Source organism: Garra rufa, chromosome 12 (assembly GCF_049309525.1).
Source record: "Garra rufa chromosome 12, GarRuf1.0, whole genome shotgun sequence".
NCBI classification, from domain to species: Eukaryota; Metazoa; Chordata; class Actinopteri; order Cypriniformes; family Cyprinidae; genus Garra; species Garra rufa.
This window is the reverse complement of record NC_133372.1, coordinates 34,348,657-34,372,670: the sequence shown is the minus strand read 5'-3', so window position 1 is coordinate 34,372,670 and position 24,014 is coordinate 34,348,657. Positions and strand designations below refer to the sequence as shown.

Genomic DNA, 24,014 nt, shown 5'->3' with positions numbered 1-24,014 from the left:
AAAGTACACATCTTCATTCTGTTCAAAAGTTGAACAGCAATTCAAGCATTGTTTTTCTTTCTGGATCAGCAGTTATGGTTTGAACCTTCTGTAATAGTTGGATCTCAAAATCATACAATCATTGTTGGAAAGAGTTCAATACATATAGTAATTTTTTTAAAAATTAATTCAGTTGTACAGTTTCAGGATTTGAAGCAAACTGAATGCTCAGATTTTTGCTTTGTGAAATTATGCTAAAAATTTAAATTCCCTCTCTGCCAATAGATGGCGCTTATGGAACAGCAGCCATATAGCTTGTTTCAGTTTAACATTTCAGTTAATGTAAACAAAGCAACTTTGTTCTTACACTGCAAAAAATGCTTTTCTTACTTTGATTTTTTGTCTTGTTTCCAGCCAGAATATCTAAAAATTCTTAAATCAAGAATGATTTTCTAGACAAGTAAAAATTATTTTCTTGTTTTCAGTAAAAACAAGTCAAAATTAAGTGTTTTTGCTTGAAACAAGCAAAATAATCTGCCAATGGGGTAAGAAAAATAACCTTGTATTCTGTTTGAAATAAGATTATTTTTCTTACCCCATTGGCAGATTATTTTGCTTGTTCTGTCGCTCATATTTACACCTTGTTTTGGATAACCATTCTTACCACCATCACTTATCCAAGAATGAGCATGTCAACCATGCCTACAAAACCCTCCATCCCCACTGATGAGCATGATGATACAGCCCTCGTCGCTGGCCGTTGGTGGGCAATCATGGAGGTTGAAGACCTTTTACGCTCCTCATCTGAAAAAGATGAGTGTGAGCATCTCCCTTCAAGCCAGTGTTGGGGAATAGTGGAGGAACCACCTGTCCCCACTGAATTCCCAGAGGAAGCACCTGCTTTAGCCTGGTCCCCTGAGGGAACACCTGTTTCCTCTGCTTCCCCTGAGGGAGTCTCTGTTTCAACTGTGCCCCCTGAGGAAGCACCTGCTCCAGCCAGGTCTTCAGAAAGTGCACCTATTCCTACTGTGGCCTTGGAGGAAGCACCTGCTCTGACCAGGTCTCCTGAGGGAGCACCTGTGCCGACTGCTTCCCCCAAGGAAGCACTTTCTCCAGCCAGGGCTGCACTAAGGAGAAAATTAATGATCCCTGAGAATATGAGGCTGTACCTGACCTGGGATGTCATTTTAACACCTTTGCCCTTAAGGCCTCCAAAGGGACCAGCTCCACCTGCGAGGGCCCCAAAAAAAGGACCGGTGCCCTCCGCTTCCCCTGAGGGAATCTCTGTTTTAAGTGTGCCCCCTGAGGAAGCACCTGCTCCAGCAAGGTCCTCAGAAGGTGTACCTGTTGCTACCGTGGCCTCAGAGGAAGCACCTGCTCTGACCAGGTCCCCTGAAGGAGCACCTGTGCTCACTGCTTCCCCCGATGAAACACCTGCTCTGGCCAGGTCTCCTGAGGGGGTACCTGTTTCTACTGCGTCCTCTGAAGAAGCACCTACTCCAGCCAGGGCCACGCTGAGAAGAAAAATAACGATCCCTGAAAACATGAGGCTGTATCTGAAAAGGGATGTTATTTTAACACCTTTGTCCTTAAGGCCTCCAAAGGGACCAGCTCCACCTGCCAGGGCACCAAAAGAAGGACCTGTTGCCTCTGCTTCCCCTGAGGGTAAATCGGTTCCACCTGTGTCCCCTGAGGAAGCACCTACGCCAGCCAGGTTCTCAGAAGGTGCACCTGTTCCTACCGCAGCCTCAGAAGAAGCACATGCTCTGACCAGGTCTCCTGAGGGAGCACCTCTTTCTGCTACATCCTCCATGGAAGCACCTTCTCAAGCCAGGGAATCACTGAGGAGAACAATAACGATCCCTGAAAACATGAGGCTGTATCTGAAAAGGGATGTTATTTTAACACTTTTGCCCTTACGGCCCCCAAAGGGACCAGCTCCTCCTGCCAGGGCCCCAAAAGAAGGACCTGTCCCTTCCACTTCTCCTGAGGAAGCACTAGTTTCCACTGTGTCACCTGAGGAAGCATGTGCTCCAGCCAAGTCCCCTGAGGGAGAACTTGTGCCCACTGCATCTCCAAAGAAAGCACCTGCTCTGGCCAGGTCCTCTGAGAAAGCATTTGGGACAAACAGGTCCCCTGGGAAAGCAGCTGTGCCCTTCAGGTCCCTTAAAAGAGCACCAGGACCTGCCGCACCACTACGGGGAGTACCTTGGAAAAGGCTTTGCCCATGGAGAACTGGAGCATTGGTAAGTCTGTCTTGTCAGAAAATGTTCTTAGTTTTAATTTCAGTAAAGTAATTTTAGTAAAGAGGCATTCATGAAAACTGCTTGTGCATTAAATGATGATGCATGTTCTTTTAACAGGACATTGTATATGTGGTTCAGCCACCTCCGCATAAAAAACAGCGTGTGGAGGAAGGTCCCATAGCCTCTACAAGATCCCAGCACACTCTAAAGAGGCAGTGCCCATGGGGCACTGACAATTCGGTAAATCCCTACTACATATTTTTATTTTTTTTATTTTTACAATCCTTTGTATTATATTTAACAATGTCTTTGGAATTATCATTACATGATGTTGTTGGTTATTTTAACAGGACAATGAACCCCCATGCAAAAAGCAATGTGTGAGAAAAGACCCCAAAGCCTCTGCAAGTTTCTCAGCACACCTTGAGCAGAGGCAGTGCCTAAAGAGCAGGAGACCAAAGGTTTGTCCCTTCTGTTTCTCAGTTTTACTTCAACTAAGCTACTGTTTTCTCAATATTCTTGTAAATTCTTTGTATTATCTTTTAGTACATACATTAATCTGTGATTCACACACTTTTCAATACATGGACTCCTTGTGTTAAAACAACAGAAGCATTATGTCTTTCCCTCTTTCCAACTCATTAAATTCTGTCTGTTTCCTTAACAGGACAATGTACGTGTACGTCAATGACTTCCACATAAAAAGCAGAGCATGCCCAAGAAAAGAAAGCAAGAACAAAACTTCACAGAATCTCCACCTCACAAAATAGTTACATTTTTCATGAGATCAGCTAGTAATTTTTAACTCTCATGACAAATGGATAAGATAAAAATGTCAATAATATGTCAGTTTATTTCCATTGTTATGTTTGAATTATTAAATCCTGAATTGTATAAATAAATAAAAGGAAAAAAGTCATTTATGTATTTATTTGTTTCACTGTTAGTCCTGCATTTAACTCTCATGACAAATGGGTAAAAAAAGCATTTGGCAAAATGCCTTAGAAAAGCAGCTGTGCATTTAAAAAAGATTTCCTCAATATGTCTATTAATACGTCAGTTCAAAAAGTAATTTATTTATTTCCATTGTTATGTTTGTTATTACATTACTAAAAAAACAGCTATGGATCATTCAGGTAAGAACACAGTATTAAGAATCAAGCATTTGTAAACTTTTGAACAAGGTCATTTTTATAAATTCAACTATTATTTTCTCTTGTGGACTATATGTAAACATCTTTTAAATGAAATATCTTTTTCAGGTCAGTACTAAATAAAAAAATAACATGCATTTTGTATGATCCCTCTTATTTCTGTAAAATAATTAACAGAATTCTGCAATGTGTATGTAAACTTTTGACCTCGTCATAAAATTGTGTTATATTTTATGCCGTGGCAACTCATGTTATATTGCTCATACTTAAACTTAATGGCCCAGTTTCACAGACAGGATTAGCCCATAGTTCAATTGGCACTTTTTTTTTTTTTTGTCGTGCTTGTACTGGTGTGCATCTTGAGACAAAACAAAAGCACTAATATAGTTTTAGTTCAGTCCGTGCAAGTTTCTTTCAGTTGAAACAGTTCAGACTTACATTTTAGTCTAGGACTGTGCGTAAGCCGTGTCTGAAACCGGGGGAATAAGTGACAGAGAAGTATCCAAGTTCATAAAATTTTTCTGGCCTTTTTTTCTGTCACTCACTGACTTTTTTTGGTCTTTAAACTGATGCCATAAATTCGTTCTTGAATTTTACATTTTACTCAAACCCACTTTTCCCTTAACAAATTCCAAATGGTTCAGCTGTCAAAAAAATAATATTATGACTTTGCAACTTGATCAGTTTGCTTTCAACTCACTTTCGTTAGCTTATTATATTCCACTTTTCAACACATTTACTCACAGTTAGACACATCAACACAATTTATTTCAATAAATAAAAGCTACAGCTACACATAGTGAATGTAAATAGGCAGTATATTTTCCAGGAGGAAAAAATCAGTAGCTTTTTAAATGAATAAAATAGCAAGCATTTCATTGAATAGTGTATTTAAACCTTATAAAATAAATATTTTCTACTGTTAATACTGCCTTTATCATTTCCTTTATCTCGCAGCACTTCTGTAAAATTCACTTGTCCTCCTGTAAACGTGTTTTCATTAGAATATATGATAAAGATGAAGCAACAAACATAGGCTGAAATCAACTTTTAGAGCAGTATTAAACAAAATATGTCACTGGAATAAACACTTTAATCTGATTGATTACAAACACTCTCTTAAGACAAACAACCGTAAAAGTGGAGGATTAAACAATAAGTCCGTCACTTTTCTAAAAACAAATTGGGTGTTTGTCTTTTTTGATTACCATGATGCATTGCAGAAACATTACGCAAAGAGATGTGGTCCTTTGGGCATGAAAGTAAAATTACATGCAAAATGATACAGAACAGTGATAACAACAAGAACATGTATGTGCCAAAAATGAAAAGTGCTCATGTTTCTAAAACAAACAAAAGTGTTCTCTTTTGACAGGTCAAGTTCATTACAAAAAGCAACTGGCCATGTTTCTCATTAGGTTTCAGAAGAAACACTTTATGTGTCATCAACATCTTGCTTTCATTTGTGTGTTGTTAACCTCCCCGTCTCAAACCATATGTGAACTGTTTTGTGTAGTGAGCGACAGTTGCTTCCTTAAAACCCTTATAACCCAGAAAAATTATATAACTGCTGTCGCCTTTAATACACACTTTTGATTGTTGAAAATGTTATTACTTTTCATTATTTTTTTCGTAATAACTACGAATTTCCATTTTTGGGTGAAGTGTCTCTTTAAGATTTGGTGGTTTTGCATGTTTACATCACATCAGGGCTATTTACACTCTAAGACACTTTTAAGAGGGACAGAAATCCAATCTGGTGGTTTGAGACTTGGCCAAGTGTAAATCCATCTGGCTGTTCAGGCCATATATGCAAAGTTGCACTAGCATATGGTGGTTCTGTGAGCCCCAAACACAATGAGGCACATTACGGTTGTTATCTTTTGTACCACATCTGTCAAAGCTAATTCAGCCACATCCTGTTTTTTATGAGCCACATCAAGTGCGGCCAATTTCGGACACATTAATGTGGGCAAACCTAACGCGCATGCACAATCAGATAGCAATTTAAACAATGTGACTGAATGTAAATAGACCCATAAACATGGTCTGGACTCGACGTTCTTCCTGTAATGTCTAGAAACACAATACATGAAGGTAAGGAATAGATTACTGCAGCTCAATGTCCTCAGAGATAGGAAAACGAAGTGGAGTAATGAAAATGACATTCTGAATAATTCCCAAACCAAAACACGGCTGAAGCAAACTGACTGTGACATTTGCAGTCTTGTGTGGGTTTATATTTGAGCTTTCCTGTCTGGCTTACAAAAATTGTGAAAAACTGGCTTTGAGGTATGTCTGGTTTATGTGACGGAGGTCTGGGTGATACTCCGCTGGCTGCTGGTACTTTTGATGACGTAGGTGGAGGAGTTGCTCTTACGGGAATCTTGCTCCGGATCACAGCGGCACTGAGAGGATTTCAGATAGAGCGTGGAGCAGCACAGCAGGTTCTGCTTCAGGTCGTGGAAGAGATGCCCAGCAAAAAACATGTAGATCCAGGGGTTACAGCAGCTGTTCAGACTGGCCAGCAACATGGAAATGATGAAGGGCATTGCTGCGGAGAAGAAAACAGATTTAAATGACAAGAGCAGAACATTGCAATTCAACTGTGTGGTCTTGTCTAAACCTGTTCAACATTCATTGTCATCACTGTCAGTGATGTCAGTATCTTGCGTCTAATGTTACAAAAAAATACACATTTAAAAGTCATCATTTCGGAAAACATTAAATGATACATTGAAAAAACATTGGTGTAGAAATTTTAAATGGTATTTTCTTTTCAAACTGTATAAATATGGTCCACTTATATTAAAAATATTTAAATTTGTATTCTACACAAGCACAAAGGTCAAACTAAAAATGTAATATCTGCATGTGATCTTGATGCCATGTGACATTTACTTAAAAAATAATATTGAAAGCTATTTGATATGAATTATATACTGTAAAAGGTGTTTTTTCAAGGTTTTCAACAATTACTTGAGTACAATTTGCAAGAAAATACTATTTCAGTCTTCTAAATTTTAAGTTTAATTGAATGTGTTACTTGCTGTTTCTTTGTAATTTTGTAATGTAAAATTCACTAGCAATTTCTGAGTAAAAATAATTTCAAAGTAAGTCTTACACCATTTTTAATTTTTATTTTTTGGTAAGACTTTACAATAAGGTTCATTATTCAACATTAGTTAACATGAACTAAGAATGAGCAATACTTCTAAAGCATTTATTAAAATGTAAACGTGACATTTACTTAAAAAATGATATTTGAGAGCTATTTGATATAAATTATATACTGTAAAAGGTGTTTTTTCAAGGTTTTCAACACTTACTAGAGTACAATTTGCAAGAAAATACTATTCCTAAATGTTAAGTTTCATTTAATCTGTTACATGCTGTTTCTTTGTAATTTTGTAATGTAAAATTCACTAGCAATTTCTGAGTAAAAATTGTTTCAAAGTAAGTCTTACATTACTTTTTATTTTTATTATTTTGGTAACACTTTACAATAAGGTTCATTAGTTAACATTTGTTGACTACATTAGTTAACATGAACTAAGAAAGAGCAATACTTCTACAGCATTTATTAATCTTAGTTAATGTTAATTTCAGCATTTACTAATTCATTATTAAAATAAAATCAACACAATTTTTTTTATTAACATTAGTTAATGCACTGTGAACTAACATGAACAAACAATGAACGACTGTATTTTTATTAACTAGCATTAACAAAGATTAATAAATAGTGTAATAAATGTACTATTCATTGTTCATTCATGTTAGTTAATACAATTATGTTAACAAATGACATCTTATTGTAAAGTGTTATTGTAAGTTTCCAAATAAAACACTGATTATTAGAGTACAATTGTAACAACTGTAAAAAACAGTCATTAGGGTCATTTTTTTAAACGAAATTGAGATTTACATCATCTGAAAACTGAATTGATGTATGGTTTTTAGAACAATATTTGGCTGAGATACAACTATTTGAAAATCTGGGGTGCAAAATAATAATTTAAATTTGTCCAAATGAAGTTCTTAGCAATTGATATTACCAAGCAAAAATGAAATTTTGATGTATATTTACCATAGGAAATTTACAAAATGTCTTCATGGAACATGATCTATACTTAATATCCTAATGATTTTTGTCATAAAAAAAAATTAATAGATAATTTTGACCCATACAATGTATTTTTGGCTATTGCTACAAATATAATTGTGCTGCCCTTAGACTGGTTTTGTGGTCCAGGGACACAATTTACCAGAAAATACTATTTCAATCTTTAAATTTTCAGTTTTATTTTGCTGTTCTTGCTGTTTCTTTGTAAAACTTTCTAGCAGTTTCCAAATAAAAACTAAGTAAGTCCTACACTTTTTTTATTTATTTTTTAGTATTAGCTAGTGTCCTGTATGTAACCTCATGCAGAGCATTTCCTCCTATTGTATCTGATATTATAGCACAGCTGAAATTTGAATAAACATCTGCAGTTCTGGGGAAGATGAAAACATATTACTGGGCAGACATTACACACTAATTCAACAGTCATTTGTAAATCAAGCGATTTATTTTGGCTGCAGTATCTTGATAAGGGTCTGCGCCACTGTGCTGTTTATCTTAAAAAGTCTAGAAGCGGAAAAAAAAAAGAAAAAAAAGGAAAGCAAAGCTTCATTTAGCTCAGTGTCCCAAGCTCTGACATGCTTTATCACTCTCTACAATCTATGCATACGCAATGTGGCATTAAAAATAAATTGGTATGAGAAGCATAACTTCTTTATCATAAAAACAGTGTTGGTGGACCGTGGCGTAATCAGTAGAATCTGTCACTGAGCTTCTTCGAGATCTTTTACAAACAAGACAGATTTAGATAGAATAAACAACATGTTGTTTGCTAGCTCATAACAATGCTGAAAGATCTGCTATGCCAGAAGGCATGGGATGATGGACTGAGGTAAACTCGTTGATTGGGAATCATGGGAAAGAGATTTTCAGGCATGAACATAAAAGAAAAAAAAACTAAAATTGTGGCAGCAACATGACACACTACTGTTCAAAAGTGTGGGGTCATAAGATTTATATATTTACTGAAAGATATGAATACTTTTATTCAGCAAGGACACATTAACTTGATTAAAAATGACAGTAAAAACATTTATAAATATTTTATCACGGTTCCCACAAAAAAACATTAAGCAGCACAGTTAACGTTGTGACATGTAAGACTGGAGTAATGCTTGGTTAAAATTCTTTGGCATTACAGGAATAAGGTATATATAATCCACAGCTGTTTTTTTAGTGATACGTAGTTGTTCATGAGTCCTTTGTTTGTCTTCAAGAGTTAAACTGTCTGCTGTCCCTGCTATAAAAAGCAGCTAATACCAGCCTAGGCTGGTTGGCTGGAAGTAGCTGGTTTAAGCTGGTCTCCCAGCCTGGCCAGGCTGGTTTTATCTGGTGGTTTTCCAGCCTGACCAGCTAAGACCAGCCTGACCAGCCTGTTGACCAGCTAAAACCAGTCATTTTGTTTTTTTCACCAGGGGTTCTTCATAAAAATTCTTTGGTTTCAACATTTCAACATTTTCATTTACATTTCAACCCTTCCCAACAATGACTGTATGATTTTAAGGACAACTGAGGGACTCCAGGGCCCGTATCCCTAAAGATCCTGAGAATCCTCTCAGAGAGCTCCTAACTTAACCTAAAAATTCCTTGCCAGGAGTTTTAGCTTAGAAGTGATTCCAGAACATTTTCAGTGAACTCTGAGCAAGGAATGGATGGAAAATCCTGTCTTAGTGAGGAGGTGTGGTTGACCCCGTTGCTAGGTATGAGTCATCATTTCAAAAGCCGTGATTGGTTGATCCTACAAGTTTGATGAAAATGAACTTTTGGTGATAATGAGCAAAGGATGGACCCTCAAATCAATAAACATAATTATACACTCTAATCTTATGCAGACTGTAATTGTAAATAATATTTCACATTCAAGAAAATATCTGGAAAATGAATAGTAAGCTGTAGGGGTTACAGCCTAACATTAGAATCTAAAATATGTGAAAACTTAAGCTCATTATACCCTGTTCAAATAATGATTCGTGTCTTATTTGCTCATAATATCCTAGCTGGCATATTTTGTACTTTCACTCCCATATGGACCCCATTGAAAACAAGATGGCCTATCTCAAGGGGCTGTCCTTAATGAAGTAGAAATTGCAACGTTACAACTCAGTGTGGTCTTAACGAGGGTAACACGGCTCACAAACATGATTCCTGCACGATCCAATCTGTAGCGTCTTAATAATTCCCTGTCATCCAGTGTTTGCAGGACATCTCTCCTGCCTCCTCTGTTGGCCATTTTGTGCAGCTGCTTAGGGGAACTCCTAAGCCACTAAAAGTCCTCTTCCCTGCTCTTAGCAGATCTCGCCTTAGGAGCCCTTTTAAGCGCTAGGAATCTTGAGGAATAGCTTTTATATTAACTGGGATTTTCGTGTCACTTTTAGGGGAAATTCTAAGAAAACGTCATGACTCTGAGAATTTTCTTAGAATTTGGCCGCTAGGAGCCACTTTTTGCACAAAAATTCTTTAGGGATACGGGCCCAGAAGAACAATTCATTAAGATGAAATCTTTTTGAATTCGAAGATTAGGGTGAATTCGTCTTAATTTGTCTTCTGGGAAACATGTAAGTATCTTCTGTAGCTTCTGAAGGGAAGTACTAATTTAAAAAAAAAAATGATATTTGGGCAAAACAAGAAAAATGTGCACATCTTCATTGTGTTCAAAAGTTTACATCCTTGGCTTCTTTTCCTTCTGGAGCAACAGTGAGCGTTAAGGGACTCATGAACAACTATCATTAAACACAAACAAAAACAGCTGTGGATTATTCAGAAAACAACATAGTATTAAAAATCGAGTGTATGTAAACTTTTGCACAGGGTCGTTTTTATAAATTGTATAAATTATTTTCTCTTGTGGATTATACGCAAACATCTTTTATGTGAAATATCTTATTCAGGTCAGTACTAAATAAAAAATAACATGCATTTTGTATGATACCTCTTATTTTAGTAAAATAATTTACATTTTGCAGATTCTACACGGTGTATGCAAACTTTTGACCTCAACTGCTGTATCAATAACCGTTATGTAAGCAGCTCATCCAGTCAGAACTTAAATTCAGAATTGTTTACATAATTAGTTTTATTCCTTTTACGAAAAATGTCTCAATTAAATCTTGTAATGAACCTACAGTAAATAAGACAAAAATTGACAATCCATGTTCAGGGATTTACACTTGAGGAAAAATATCTAAACCCTGCAACTCACAACGCATAGAAAACCATGCCACAAAATCTGAGCACTAACGTGGCTTGAATCAACATTAGAATATTTACATGACTTTGCAATGCATGGCAACTTGGGTAGTCCTTTAAATACTATTGTTACTGTGCAAAGAGGAAATGAGAACCAGGTGATGGTAATCACAAGTCTCATTATTATTCTGGTGGTGAGCTGACTGTGTACTGCGATTAAACGTGACATGCCTATTGCAGTCTAACGTATATGGGCTATTAAAAAAACATCCCCATGAGAAATTCTTCTTTCTGGATGACAAAAGCATGATACATAAGGGGAAAAAATAAGTATCTGATACATGAACCATGAACCCATCTGAATGCTTTCCCCAAAATCTTTCTGAAAGTACACTGTGGTGCATTTTAAAAAGACCTGACTGTGTCAGGAATAGAGAAACCACTAAGTCGTGCTAGTTGGGCTACGTTAGGAAAAAAAAAACTGTGGGAAAAGCATCCAAAGTAAGGGATATCTTGAAGATCAAACATAAGCAAACGGAGGAAGGTGAGAACATCTTACAAATACAGTTTACGTAACTAATTCCCACCATTCAACAAACAACCATGCCCAACACAGATTTAAACAAAGCCAACCAGTAGAACAGCAAAATATAACTATAAATAATATACAGTAAGCTAAAAAACGTTGAAGACCCAAAAAAAGTTGACAAGAACTTGTTCACTGTACTTTTCTGTGCACTTGTGTGGTCATCCGCACCAAAACCTCCAAACATAAAGCTTTTGTATTTGATTCTTTAGTCTTTCAGAAAAAGGGAAATTGAATTTAGAAATCAAGGAGTAAGCAACAAACTCAGATGGGTTTCAGTCAAGTGTATTGCTTTTCTGTTTGCTACCTCCTATTTGTGCTGAGCTCACAGGCATCAGAGAAAACTGGGCAAGCACATCTCTGAACCATCGGCAGTTGGATCAATGAACAGAGAAAGAGAATGAAAGAGAATATTCTTTAATATGAAGCTCTGAGAAAGAGTTTCCAGGCTACAAAAGATAAAAAGTGCTTTAGGTATTCAGGGCACTTCAAGAAATATTCATAGAACATTTTAGATGGATGCAGAGATACAGTTGAAGATGATCTGCTTTAGCACATATTTTCCTACAAAAGGCAAAACTAGTTTCTTATGCTTAGCAAAGCTGCATTTATTTAAACAAAAATACAGTGAAAATAGTAATTTTGTGAAATGTTATTACAATTTAAAATAACATTATTTTATTTGAATAAATTATAAAATTTAATTTACTCCTGTGATGCCAAACCTGAATTTTCTTTAGTCATTATTCGAGTCTTCAGTGTCACATTACATTTCAGAAATCATTCTAATATACTGATTTAGTGCTTAAGAAACATTTTTTCTTACTAATATTGTTGCACCAATTGTGCTTGTTAATATTTATTATTTTCTTTGATGGAATGTTTCATAGAAAGGTTAAGAGACAAAAATCATTTGAAATATGTATTTTTGTGACTATGTACAAGTCTTTACTGTTATTTTTTATATATTTAATGCATGCTTGCTGAATTAATTTCTTTAAAAAATAATATTGACCACAAACTTTAGAATGGTACTGTACTGTACACTAGCAGGCAAAAGTTTTTGAACAGTAAGATTTTTAATGTTTTTTAAAAAAGCCTCTCCTGCTCACCAAGCCTGCATTTATTTGATTCAAAGTACAGCAGAAACAGTACACTTTTAAATGTTTTCTATATGAATATACTTTTAAAATGTAATTTATTTCTGTAATCAAAGCTAAATCTTCAGCATTATTACTCCAGTCACATGATCCTTCAGAAATCATTTTATTATTATTATCATCATCATCAACATCATTAATATTTAAAACAGTTGAGTACATTTTTTTCAGGATTCTTTGATGAATAGAAAGATGCAAAGATCAGCATTTATCTAAAAGAAATTATAGAAATGAATACTTTCATTTAGCAAGGATGGTTTAAGTTGATCAAAAGTGATGATAAAGACATTTATAATGTTACAAAAGATTTCAGTTTCAGATAAATGCTGTTCTTCTGAACGTTCTATTCAGCAAAGAAACCTGAAAAAATTCCACACAGCTGTTTTTATCATAATAATAAGAAGAACTGTGTTTGAGCAGCAAATCAGAATATTAGATTTTTTTCTGAAGGATCATGTGACTGGAGTAATTCAGCTTTGAAATCACAGGAATAAAATAAATTTTTAAATATATTAAAAATATTTCAAAATTTCCCTGTTTTTGCTGTACTTTGGATCAAATAAATGCAGGCTTGGTGAGCAGAAGAGACGTCTTTAAAAACATTAAAAATCTTCCTGTTCAAAAACTTTTGACTGGTAGTGTATTTTAAATGAAAGATTTAATAAAAAATGTGCTTACAATTCAGCTCTTTTATTTTAGAAGCCCTACATGTCAGTGAGTGTCATTTTGTCTAAACGTTTTTCTCTTGTAATTCAAGTAAGTGTCATGGAGATGAGAACAAATCCAGTGGCCAAACTTGCGATGACATTGCCAAACCCAACATTCGTCTCAAAATAAAGCAACCATACGTAGGTTCAACTTTCTGCTGCCATTTAATCTTATAAGAGCTGCAGCTGAGGTTGGAGCGCATCAGATCATCAGTGTTTTAAAACTCATCCCTTGGTCTCAGCCAAACGAAACAGCTCTTATTTCACACATTCAGGGAAATGTCATTAGTAAATGCAAATGATGCATAAATCTGTTCTGTGTTGTCTTAATATTTAGACTGTGTGAATGTTTTGCTGAACTTGGATATTTTGTATGATACAAGCGAGTATCTCACACTTTCTTTCCTCTGGGTCTGATAATATTTAATCTTTAGTCTCTGAAGTGTGCGACATGTGACCTTACCTTAATCTCTTTATTGCTGCAAGACAAACATGGTAAAACTCAAAGCAAGAACATTGCTCACTGACATTTACTTTCAAACACACAAGAGAAGCCATGCAGGACTTTTGTAAAATGTAGGTAAGTTAATGAGTTTTAAGATTTCTGAATGTACAGAAAGCCTGGATTTTTGTGTTACGTAAAAACAAAGCGACTATTTGTCTAACAATTTGTCGAGCACATGATTTTATCATTCTTTTATATATTCAAAACAACAGTTATTTATCATCAGTTGTCCCGGTTGGTGATTTCTCATACTGCAGACGGTCATGATTTAAGTGTTGCATCTCTGCTGAATATTAATGTTTCCCCGAGGCTGGTCTTTATGGCTCTGCCGTTTTTAGCGGACTACATCTGTAGTGATTTAAAAGCAAGATGCCCATCACAGCAATTCTGTACTGGCAGAACATTCTTATCTGAAGAATTACAGTAAATCAAAACCAGCTTCTTGTCTTAAGTCTTACAAAGAACACAATGTCATGGTCAGAAACCACACATGATTGTGAAAACTCATTAGGCTTTCTAAATTTGTTTAAATCTTATCTGTACATGGCCAAATTGATGAAATAGCTTTGCATGTTTAAATATGTTAGCTAAAAATACATTTATTATTCTAGAATAAAAATGAGACGGGGAACATGTTTGAGGCATGACTGAAGTACAGCAATTTGTTTTGAAACAAAATAAAGTCTCTTTTAGTAAACTTATTTTACTCGTTAATTGAAAACCGCACTCCTCAAGGGAATTTCTGAGTGAACTCATTACAAACAGCCTTCTGAGTTGGCCTACAAATCGACATCATAACTGAGCCTACTGTATAGGATACCTACATTTTAATTAGATAGGTACTTTAATATGAGTTTCAGAATAATAAAGCTAAAAAACAGTGTTGTGAGTGTAATTTAACCTTTCTTCGATGACTAATTGATATTTAGCAATATCTTGGACCAATATTTTATTTTATTTTTTACGATTTAGGCTTATTTCATGTATTCACTAATTATTTTGAGAAATAAAGTAATTTAGTCTATGAAATTATTTGGTAAACAAAGAAACTGTCATTAAAATGTCCACATTGCTGTCGTGATATTCTGAAAATTATTGATACTTACTTTACTTCTATAAAAATTATAGAACTGAGATGTACACATCATATGAAAGCTCAATAAATAAGCTTTCTATTGATATATGGTTTGTTAGGATAGGACAATATTTGGCCGAGATACATCTATTTGAAAATCTGGAATCTGACGGTGCAAAAAAATCAAAATACTGAGAAAATCACCTTTAAATTTCCCCAAATTAAGTTCTTACCAATGCATATTACTAATCAAAAATTAAATTTTGATATATTTATAGTAGGAATTTTACAAAATATCTTTATGGAACATGATCTTTACTTAATTTCCTAATGATTTTTGGCATAAAAGAAAAATCAATGTATTTTTGGCTATTGCTACAAATATACCCCAGCGACTTAAGACTGGTTTTGTGGTCCAGGGTCACACACACACATATATATATATATATAATTATTAAAGCTGCATATTATAAAACAATATCACCAATATTCAGATTATTGGTTGAGCATTTGTAGCAATAGTAAAAAATATATTGTATGGGTCGAAAATTATTTTTTAATTTTTCTTTAATATTTTTTCTTTTATGCCAAAATCACTAGGATATTAAGTAAAGATCATGTTCCATGAAGATATTTTGTCAATTTCCTACTGTAAATATATAAAAACTTAATTTTTGATTAGTAATATTCATCGCTAAGAACTTAATTTGGACAACTTTAAAGGCGATTTTCTCAGTATTTTGATTTTTTTGCACACTTTCAAGATTTTCAAATAGTTGTATCTCGGCCAAATATTGTCTTATCTTAACAAACCATACATCAATGGAACATCAATATTCAGCTTTCAGACGATGTATATTAAAAAAAACCTTATTACTGACCCTTATTACTGGTTTTGTGGTCCAGGGTCACATACATTAAGTTGGGTGTCCACTTTAGACATAATCACGATATGTAAACCATCATTTTATATTGAATATATGATATTAATCATATGATATAATAAACTTTTGTATTTATTGTTACTCCTATAAAGCTATATTAAACTATTAAGGGTGGGGTTCTCCTTCAATGCTTTCTTTATCTTTTTAAAATAATTTTATTTCCTTATTTTTGGACAAAATGGACATTTTAATGACAGTTTCTTTATTTACCAAATCATTTAATAGACTAAATTATTTTATTTCTCAAAATAATTAGTAAATAGTACAAAATCTTCTTCTAAAGTGGTTGTTTTGAACAAGTATTAACTTAGATATTATTCAAAACATATTACTTTAGCTCAAGTATTTGATACTTTGTGACTTTTACCATGTTTGTGGTGTAAAAGGCCCACCTGGTCTTCTCATACATTTATACGATTTTTGAACAAAACAAACCACTTTTATGATCTATTTTCACATAATATTGGTTGCTCCCATGTTCAATAAAATCAGATTTGTTTTTGTCCAGTTATGGGTTTTTTAAGTTTTTATAGCAAAATGAAGGTGGAAAACTTTGTCACTGCCACTAAAGTATTAATGGAATCAAATATCATCAGACTAACCAATTATTAATCTTCACGGATGCCACAAACATTGGTTTAAAGTGAACAACCAGCCCCATGTTCAATATCCATTTCGCATTTCACTTGCGTAAAACGTTAATCAAACTGTTAAACAACACTCACCTTCCCTTGGTGCTTCAGGATCCCATGCAGACCACATCTGTACGGAGAAAAACGGAGTCCAGCACACTATATAAGCCAGTACGATAACAAAGGTCATTTTAACCGTGGTTATTTTGGCCTTGGAAATGAGTTTGACGCTGCTGACCCGTGCGAGCGCGTTGCCTTTCGATGCCTTGGGTGTGAGAGTGATACACTGGTCCCTCTTCGTCTTCCTTTTAAAGTTTTGCCAAATTTTAAAACTTATCAGTCCATAGCAGACACTCAGAATGGTCACCGGTATGATGTATATTGTCAGACTAATCCACGTAATGTAGGCTTTCGCTCCCCAAGGCTGCACGAAATCTCCCCAGCAATCATATACTCCTGAACCAACCTCCCGTAAGGAGAATATATAAACCTGTGGGATGCTGAAAAGTAAGCTTAGAGCCCAAGAACAAATCACGTAACAGCGGTCCTTTCGCTTGTGTAAAGAACGAAGGGGCTGGCAGATTGCCATACATCTGTCTATGGACATCAGCACCAACATGTACGTAGAGGCGAACATCCCAACCGTCTGAAGATATTTCACCAACCTGCACAGGATGTCCGGTCCATAAAAGCGAAACGTGATGTCCCAGATGAGTTGAGGAAGCACCTGGAAAACAGCCACGACCAGATCTGCAATGCTGAGGTGCTTCATGAAGTAGTACATGCGAGATTGACTGTGCTTGGCCGTGTGGATCGCAACGAGGACGCAAAGGTTACCAGCGAGTGCCAAGAAGAGCACCAAGGCCAATACAGTAACTTCCACTTTTGCCACCTCTTCATTCCGCTTCAGCGGGTTCACCGTCTGGTTCACGCCGTAAGTTTCATTGGTAACGCTGGAGTTTCTAGATGACTCATTGAAGGACCATAAGTCTTGAAGCTTGAAGATGTCGTCCATGGTGCCCAGAGCGCACGCCTACTTCTCCACAGATGTCCGAGAACTGATTAGTTTTCCTCGGACATAATCAGTTGATACATAGGCAACCTTTTAACTAAACATGTGGCACAAGGTTCTCCAGGAACAGGGAAAGTCCTTTGCTGCTTGGTGGTGATCCCTCAGCTGTTTTCAACCTTTACTGTGAACTACAAACACAATAGCCATGGATTTCTTTTTGAGTGCATTACATTTGCCCTATATTGGACAAATAGAAATTATTTTGTCTTTTTATGAACACAAAATAAAACAGACGCATTAAAGATGCAGTTGTCCAGCAATTCTAAAAATATAACTTATTAATATTTTTCAGTATTGCAAATAAATTTTTAAATTGTAGGCTAAATGTGCCAGTACTTACAATTGTTATCCATTTTATCAGGCTGTCCAGCTTTTGGTGGAGTAGGTGTAAAAGAGAATACTAGAGGTGGAGAACCTCCTTTGCTCTCACTCGGCTCACACTGAATGGAGCGCGTCACGATATCACCACTTATACATCTTCTCAATGGTTCTCCCGACCCGAACTTACCCACAACTTCCGCTAGGGGTCCTTGTGCTCTATTTTAAATCTGTAAGTTCCTCTGAAACAGCCTGAATGACATCAAATGTTTTCCGTGTGCTTTCCTCCACGTTGACTGCTTATAATCTTTTCTTTTTTTTATTAAGGGGCCATGATGAAAATTAGGCTATTTTTAGAGCAATCGAATAAAGAGATTTATAATGCGAATATAGAACACAATCAGGTGGAGAAAATCCTTTTTTGCAATAGAAAAATATTCACAGAATACTAATATTGCACAGCGGACGTTGTTCTCTAATACATTAGCACACAAATATTTGACTAATTCGTGCAAAATATCAGCCAGCGCTGTTATCAGTGAATCACATTTATCTTTGCTAGCATTTGAGGGGTTTGCAGCTCACATTCTGAATATCCACCTCAAGATGACTTATTAGTATGCCCCAAAAGGCCTTATCACACTCCATCAATTGAATGCCCGAGTCCTGATCTGCGTCAGCGTCTCTCGGTGGACGCTCGCGCTGCATACCAGGGTCAGAAGACATTCTCAAAGTCAACACGCCTCTAAAATAGTGCCAGCCGAGCAGCTACGGAAAAGCAGCAAGCAGTTACGGAAAGTATATAAATAATTTGAAGATAAATAATGTTTTCATTATTTAGAATGGAAAGTAATGCATTGACAAATTTTGATGTTTTTTATTATGAACAAACAAAAAACATGTTTTGTGTCTGTGTGTGTGTGTGTTTTATACATGCAGATCACATTGCCCTTGAAATATGTTGTTAATTTGTCTGTGATAGTCACAATGGAGAGGATTAGAATATGTACATTTAAATAAACTATGATAAGTCAAAGTTAAGTGGGGTTATAGGTCACAAAGGATAAAGAAAAATCCAATGCAATAATAATATCAAATCATCATCTTTTTTTTTCAGTGTTTTAAAACGGTTTCCCCTAAACCTTTTAGAGAACAGAAAGAATCATTTTCATAATCTGAAAAAGCTTTTCAACTTTTGTGCAATAAAATGGTTCTGTGGCTATTAAAATATTAATTCTGTTATCATTTACTCAGCCTCAAGTTGTTCAGAATCTGTAAGAGTTTTTTTCTTCTGTTGAACCGAAAAGAAGATGTTTTGAAGAATGTGGGTAACCAAAGAGTTGCTGATTTGCATAGAGAAAAAAATACTATGAAAGTCTCTGGGGACCAGCAACTGTTTGGTATGATGCCATTTTAGTGCCACGTTAAAAAATTAAAAAAAAAAAAAAAAAAAAATCTAAGATTACTAGATTAAAGTCGTAATATTTTGAGAATAAAGTCAATATTATCAGAATAAAGTCAAAATATTATGAGAATGAAGTAAAAATATTTAGAGAATAAAATAGAAATTAAGTGAACAAACCTGAAATATTTTGAGAATATACTCTAAATATTAATATATACTATATATTATATAGTATTATTATATATATATATATATATTATATATTAATATATATTAATATTTTGTGAATATATACTAAATATTTCAACAACAAAGTTGTAATTATGAGAATAAAGTCGAAGTGTTTTAAGAATAAATTCTAAATATTTTAAGAATAAAGTCAAAATTATGAGAATAAATTTGTAACAATTACGAGATTAAGGTTATAATAATTTGAGAGTATATTCTAGCCTTTTGCGCATGCAAATTAGCCGGTTTGGAAAGAACAAGAAAATATTCCAAGTCTCATCTTTTGTGACAGATTGCTGTATTCGCCTCAGTTTAAGTGGCAGGTGAAAATCAGTCATCTTTCCGAGTACAGTGAGACATTCGTTTCATTAAATTACTGTTTTTTTTTTTCATTCCTTCTGATGTTCCTTCACGTTTATATCATGCTATAAACTTGATGAAGAGCAAAAATAGATTTATAATTTGTATTTTGTGATAAAACTGACAGAATTTGAAAGCTGAGCTGTGTTATATTAAAACTAACAAAGCACAAAATTATTGCAATGGGTGGCTGGCACTACAAATATTAAATAGAAGACATTAATTATTATTTCCTGTATTATACTGTGAATAAAACAGCTTGTGAATAGTCACTTACATACCTCAGAAAAGACAACAATGTAACTTTTTGCAGAGTAGGTGAAGGTTGTTTTTTTTTTTTTTTTTTTTACAAAAAGAACAGTATAATTTAATGAAACAAATGTCTCACTGAACAAAAAGACCATTGATTCGAATACAGCAAACTGTCCCATCACATTAAAAAGACATTATTGCAAGACACATTGTTTGTAATTCCCTATAAAACTGACAGATTTTTTTATATTTAAAATCACCAAAAGCACAAACTTATTGCTATTATTGGGTGGCTGGCGCACTACAAACAGGCCTAATGAATGCAATCAAAGATGTGAAACACTACTTGTAGTAAGCATACTGTCACTGTGAGTATAACACTGGTATGGTATGATTTCTGCTAATAATCCCACATATATTCAAAAAAATTCCAGTGGCCTGGCAACTTCTCCCTGTGAGAAAATGAGACCGGAAGCCAAACTCATTAACTTTACAAATGGCCATGTCCACTCTTACAGGAAAATACTGGAGTGGATACTCTCAAAATATTATAACTTTAATTGCTACGATTAAATTCTCATCATTTTGACTGTATTCTCTAAACATTTTGACTGTATTCTCGAAATATTATGACTTTATTCTCATAATTTTAGATTTATTAACTTTTTAACATGGCACTAAAACACTGTCATAGTTTGGGACATTCTTTAAAATATTTTCTTTTATGTTCAAGAGAAGAAAGAAATTTATACATGTTTGGGACAACTTCAGAGTGAGTAAATGATGACAGAATACCATTTTTTTGTTGAAATATCCCTGTAAAGGTTCTTCATGCAATTGTGGATGTCAATAAAGAGCCTTTATTTGACATTGCGCAATCCATCAACTGCGCTAAGTCACCAGGTTTGCTTTCACTCTTAACACCCAATAGTGGATTGTCCCCAATGTGTCAAACAGGTCAGCTTCAAGAGGAATAAATCACTTGGTGTTACTACCACCTTAATGTTTTTCAGCCCCACTGGTGAACTGGTATCTCACCATCACTCATTTGGTTGGATGACACAGAACCTCAAATATCCCAGGGGGCCACTGCAAGAAAATGGTTTGTTCGACTCCAATAATCTAACTTACCTTGTGCTATCATGGCCAATAGACCTAAATCTAAGATGCTGGAAGAAACTAAATGGAGTTCTATTGCATGTTCATTTGCATTAAATCACTTATTGTGTTCATGCAAACAACTTTTCCCTGCAGTACCCTTGGGGAAAATATGCATAAGAATTTGTTCAGTTGTCTCATATAGCAAGTAGGTTCAAAGAATCCCTGTCACAGTGCTGAGAAAAAATCCTGCTGAGACCACAAAGAGCTGTAAATTACAGCTGTCAGTGGCATCTCTAGTTAAATCTCAAAATGCTTCCTGCTGCACATTGCCAATGCTAGGTAACGTCTGAATGGGGTTCACACGTCAACTTCAATTTTAAGACAAATTTACCCAAACAGCTCTTGTGAAGTGACATGCACAGATTACCAAGCTTGACAAAATTCTTCTAACGAGTCCATAACATGCTCATGGTAAATCAAAGCTAAACATATGTGCAAGCCCAGCTTCCTGGCATGCAGTAAAACTCATTATTGGCATAATAACACCATCACTACCACAGCAGCATCCTAAAATCTCATTTGGCCACCAAAGAGGGACCCCGAATACGACTTCAGTCATCTTAGATAATCACTGTTTTGAGCTTCAAAAACAGTCTGGCTACTTCTACAGAAAATAGCAGGACCTGGCTGACCCTATAGGAGATGTATTCTTCTGACAGCGCTGTTTATTTACAGCAAAGCTCACTCATTATTCTCAGTGGCAGCAAAATGGAACAGGTCTGGATTTCTTCTAGAAACTTTAAACAACTTGTTTTGTGTTCAAACAACTTTGAGTTGCAGAGGAGAAGGTAAAAAGCATAATTCTGCTTGTCAAAGACAATCTAAATGACCTTAAAGCTGTGAAAAACGTTTTCATATGTATGATAGTAAAATAAGAAAATCATTATTTTTACAGCACGTCTCCTCTGTCAGAATTATGATTTGTATTGGAACATTATCATTGAACAGTAAGCCTGGTTTTCATTATCATCCCTGGCACAACTCCACCATAATTTGATTTTCAAATTTCGTTCCCTCTGGCAAGTATAATTGGTTAAAACAAAAACGATGCTAAGAAAGTATCCCATAGTAAATAAATAAATGGGAAAATTAATCAAATTAAAAGAAATGAAGTTGCAGAGGCCAGGGGGTGTGTTTGTTTGTTTGTTTGTTAAAATCCGTTGTTCGTGCTGCATAAAATACAAAGCAGATGAAATAACGTGAGAAAGAGATATTTTTAACTGAATATACACAAGTTTGATGAGGATGTCTTTTCTCCGAGGAGGCAAGGGAGGCTGTGTGTCCTCAAAATATTGGATGAGAAAATATTATGATTACAAAAATAAAACGAAAAATACTACAAAATATAATTAAACGCTGTATGAATCACTTGTTTTCCTAAACAAACGTTGTCCAACAGCGACACTAGCCGGTGAAGTTACAGTTTTAACAGACCCCTAAAAGCCTGACAGGAGGCAATGCCTCCATCGCGATATGATTGGATATGACTGGTGATGATCGGCTGTGATTGGTTCAAGCGATAAATCCCGCCTCTTTTGTTCTGTTCGTTCCACATTGGCGATTCATTTTGAATGAACAATATAACGGCGTTAATGGGAAGACTAATTTGAAAAAGTAAGTGACACACACCAGATATAACTTTATTACGTCAAAATAAGACTTAAAACGGCATGAAAACATCATCTTTGGGAGTTTTTAGTGAGTAAACAGCTTGGTAAAATTTAAAGTAAATCTCAGTGTCTGTGACCAATAAAAAGTTTGCACTTACCTCACGTTTTGTTTAGCTAAAATTACCCGGATGCGCGGCCATACTGGCGATACTCGGATGTAAACAACAGCATGGATTGCACAGTTAATGTACTACTTAATATGTTGTTTTGCTAATTTATGCTGTCTAAACGTGTGGAAGCTGCTTAGTAAGACTTAGTAAGCAGGAAAAGGTGCAATATTTTGACAAACTAAGGTAATAGGTTGTATGAAATTATAAGAGCAAACACAAATGTTGTCATGATTCTTGCCCTGGAAATACTGGTTCAGTTTGGCCAACCACAAACACCTTTTGTTCCTCAGACAGTTTTTTTGCACTCTTTGATCTGTTATAACTTTTGGCAGTCTATAATACTCCAAATGTTATTCCTGGTCTGAAAGATTAGTACCCAAAACATGACAATAATTGACCATTTTCAGCTGCAATAATCAGCAAAATATGTTTACATTCAGTGCTGCCAATATGGCCGATTGATGACGCGACGTGAAAACACTCTATATTTACCGAGCTTTGATGACTGATGAAAAATTAACTGTTTAAAAGAATAGCTGAACATAAGTTTACATAAAATAGCCTATATTAAATTGTTACTACCTTGAGTTATTTTGGAATAATGAAGATTCATGATGAGATCCATACTTGGCTTTAATAAATAAAATATTGATTACATTGTTAATGTCAAAATATAAAATATATATATTTTTCCTTTTTTTTCTGATAGTGTAAGTAATGTCTAGCAGAAACAGTAATATTGTAACATTATCATTTTCAACAGCCATCCCATGATGTGAAAGAAAGAGTGAAGGTCTAATGGTGTTTTGGTAATCAACCACCAAATGACGCAGATGTCAGATGTCAGAAAGGTAAATATTGTTTTACATAAAACTGGTTCAAAGTCAACCTTACAGCCACTGGAAACCAAGTTACAGCTGATGAGTGGTTGGCCTTTCATTGATCACTGCTACAGTCAATTGCCATTTGTGAGTGTGTCTGTTTTCTCTCAGCATAATCATAATAATATACAGAGTATGTATCAAGGGCTACTAAGTGTAACATTCACTATTAACAAACCAAAAATATTTACATCTATGATATTACATACATTGAACATTAATAGATCTATATGGGTACATTGTTTAGCTGATAATAAACT

General features: G+C 35.0%; 1 protein-coding gene across 1 annotated transcript; it reads right to left on the bottom strand.

Moving 5' to 3' along the window:
• Positions 1-4,454: 4,454 nt before the first annotated feature.
• oxtra (oxytocin receptor a) lies at positions 4,455-17,803 on the bottom strand. Its single transcript, XM_073851366.1, has 3 exons — positions 17,710-17,803; positions 16,391-17,497; positions 4,455-5,933 (listed from the first exon to the last, which is right to left on the bottom strand). The coding sequence occupies exons 2-3, from the start codon at positions 17,310-17,312 to the stop codon at positions 5,683-5,685; spliced, it is 1,173 nt and encodes a 390-aa protein (XP_073707467.1). The 5' UTR covers positions 17,313-17,497; positions 17,710-17,803; the 3' UTR covers positions 4,455-5,682.
• Between the last annotated feature and the right edge of the window lie 6,211 nt (positions 17,804-24,014).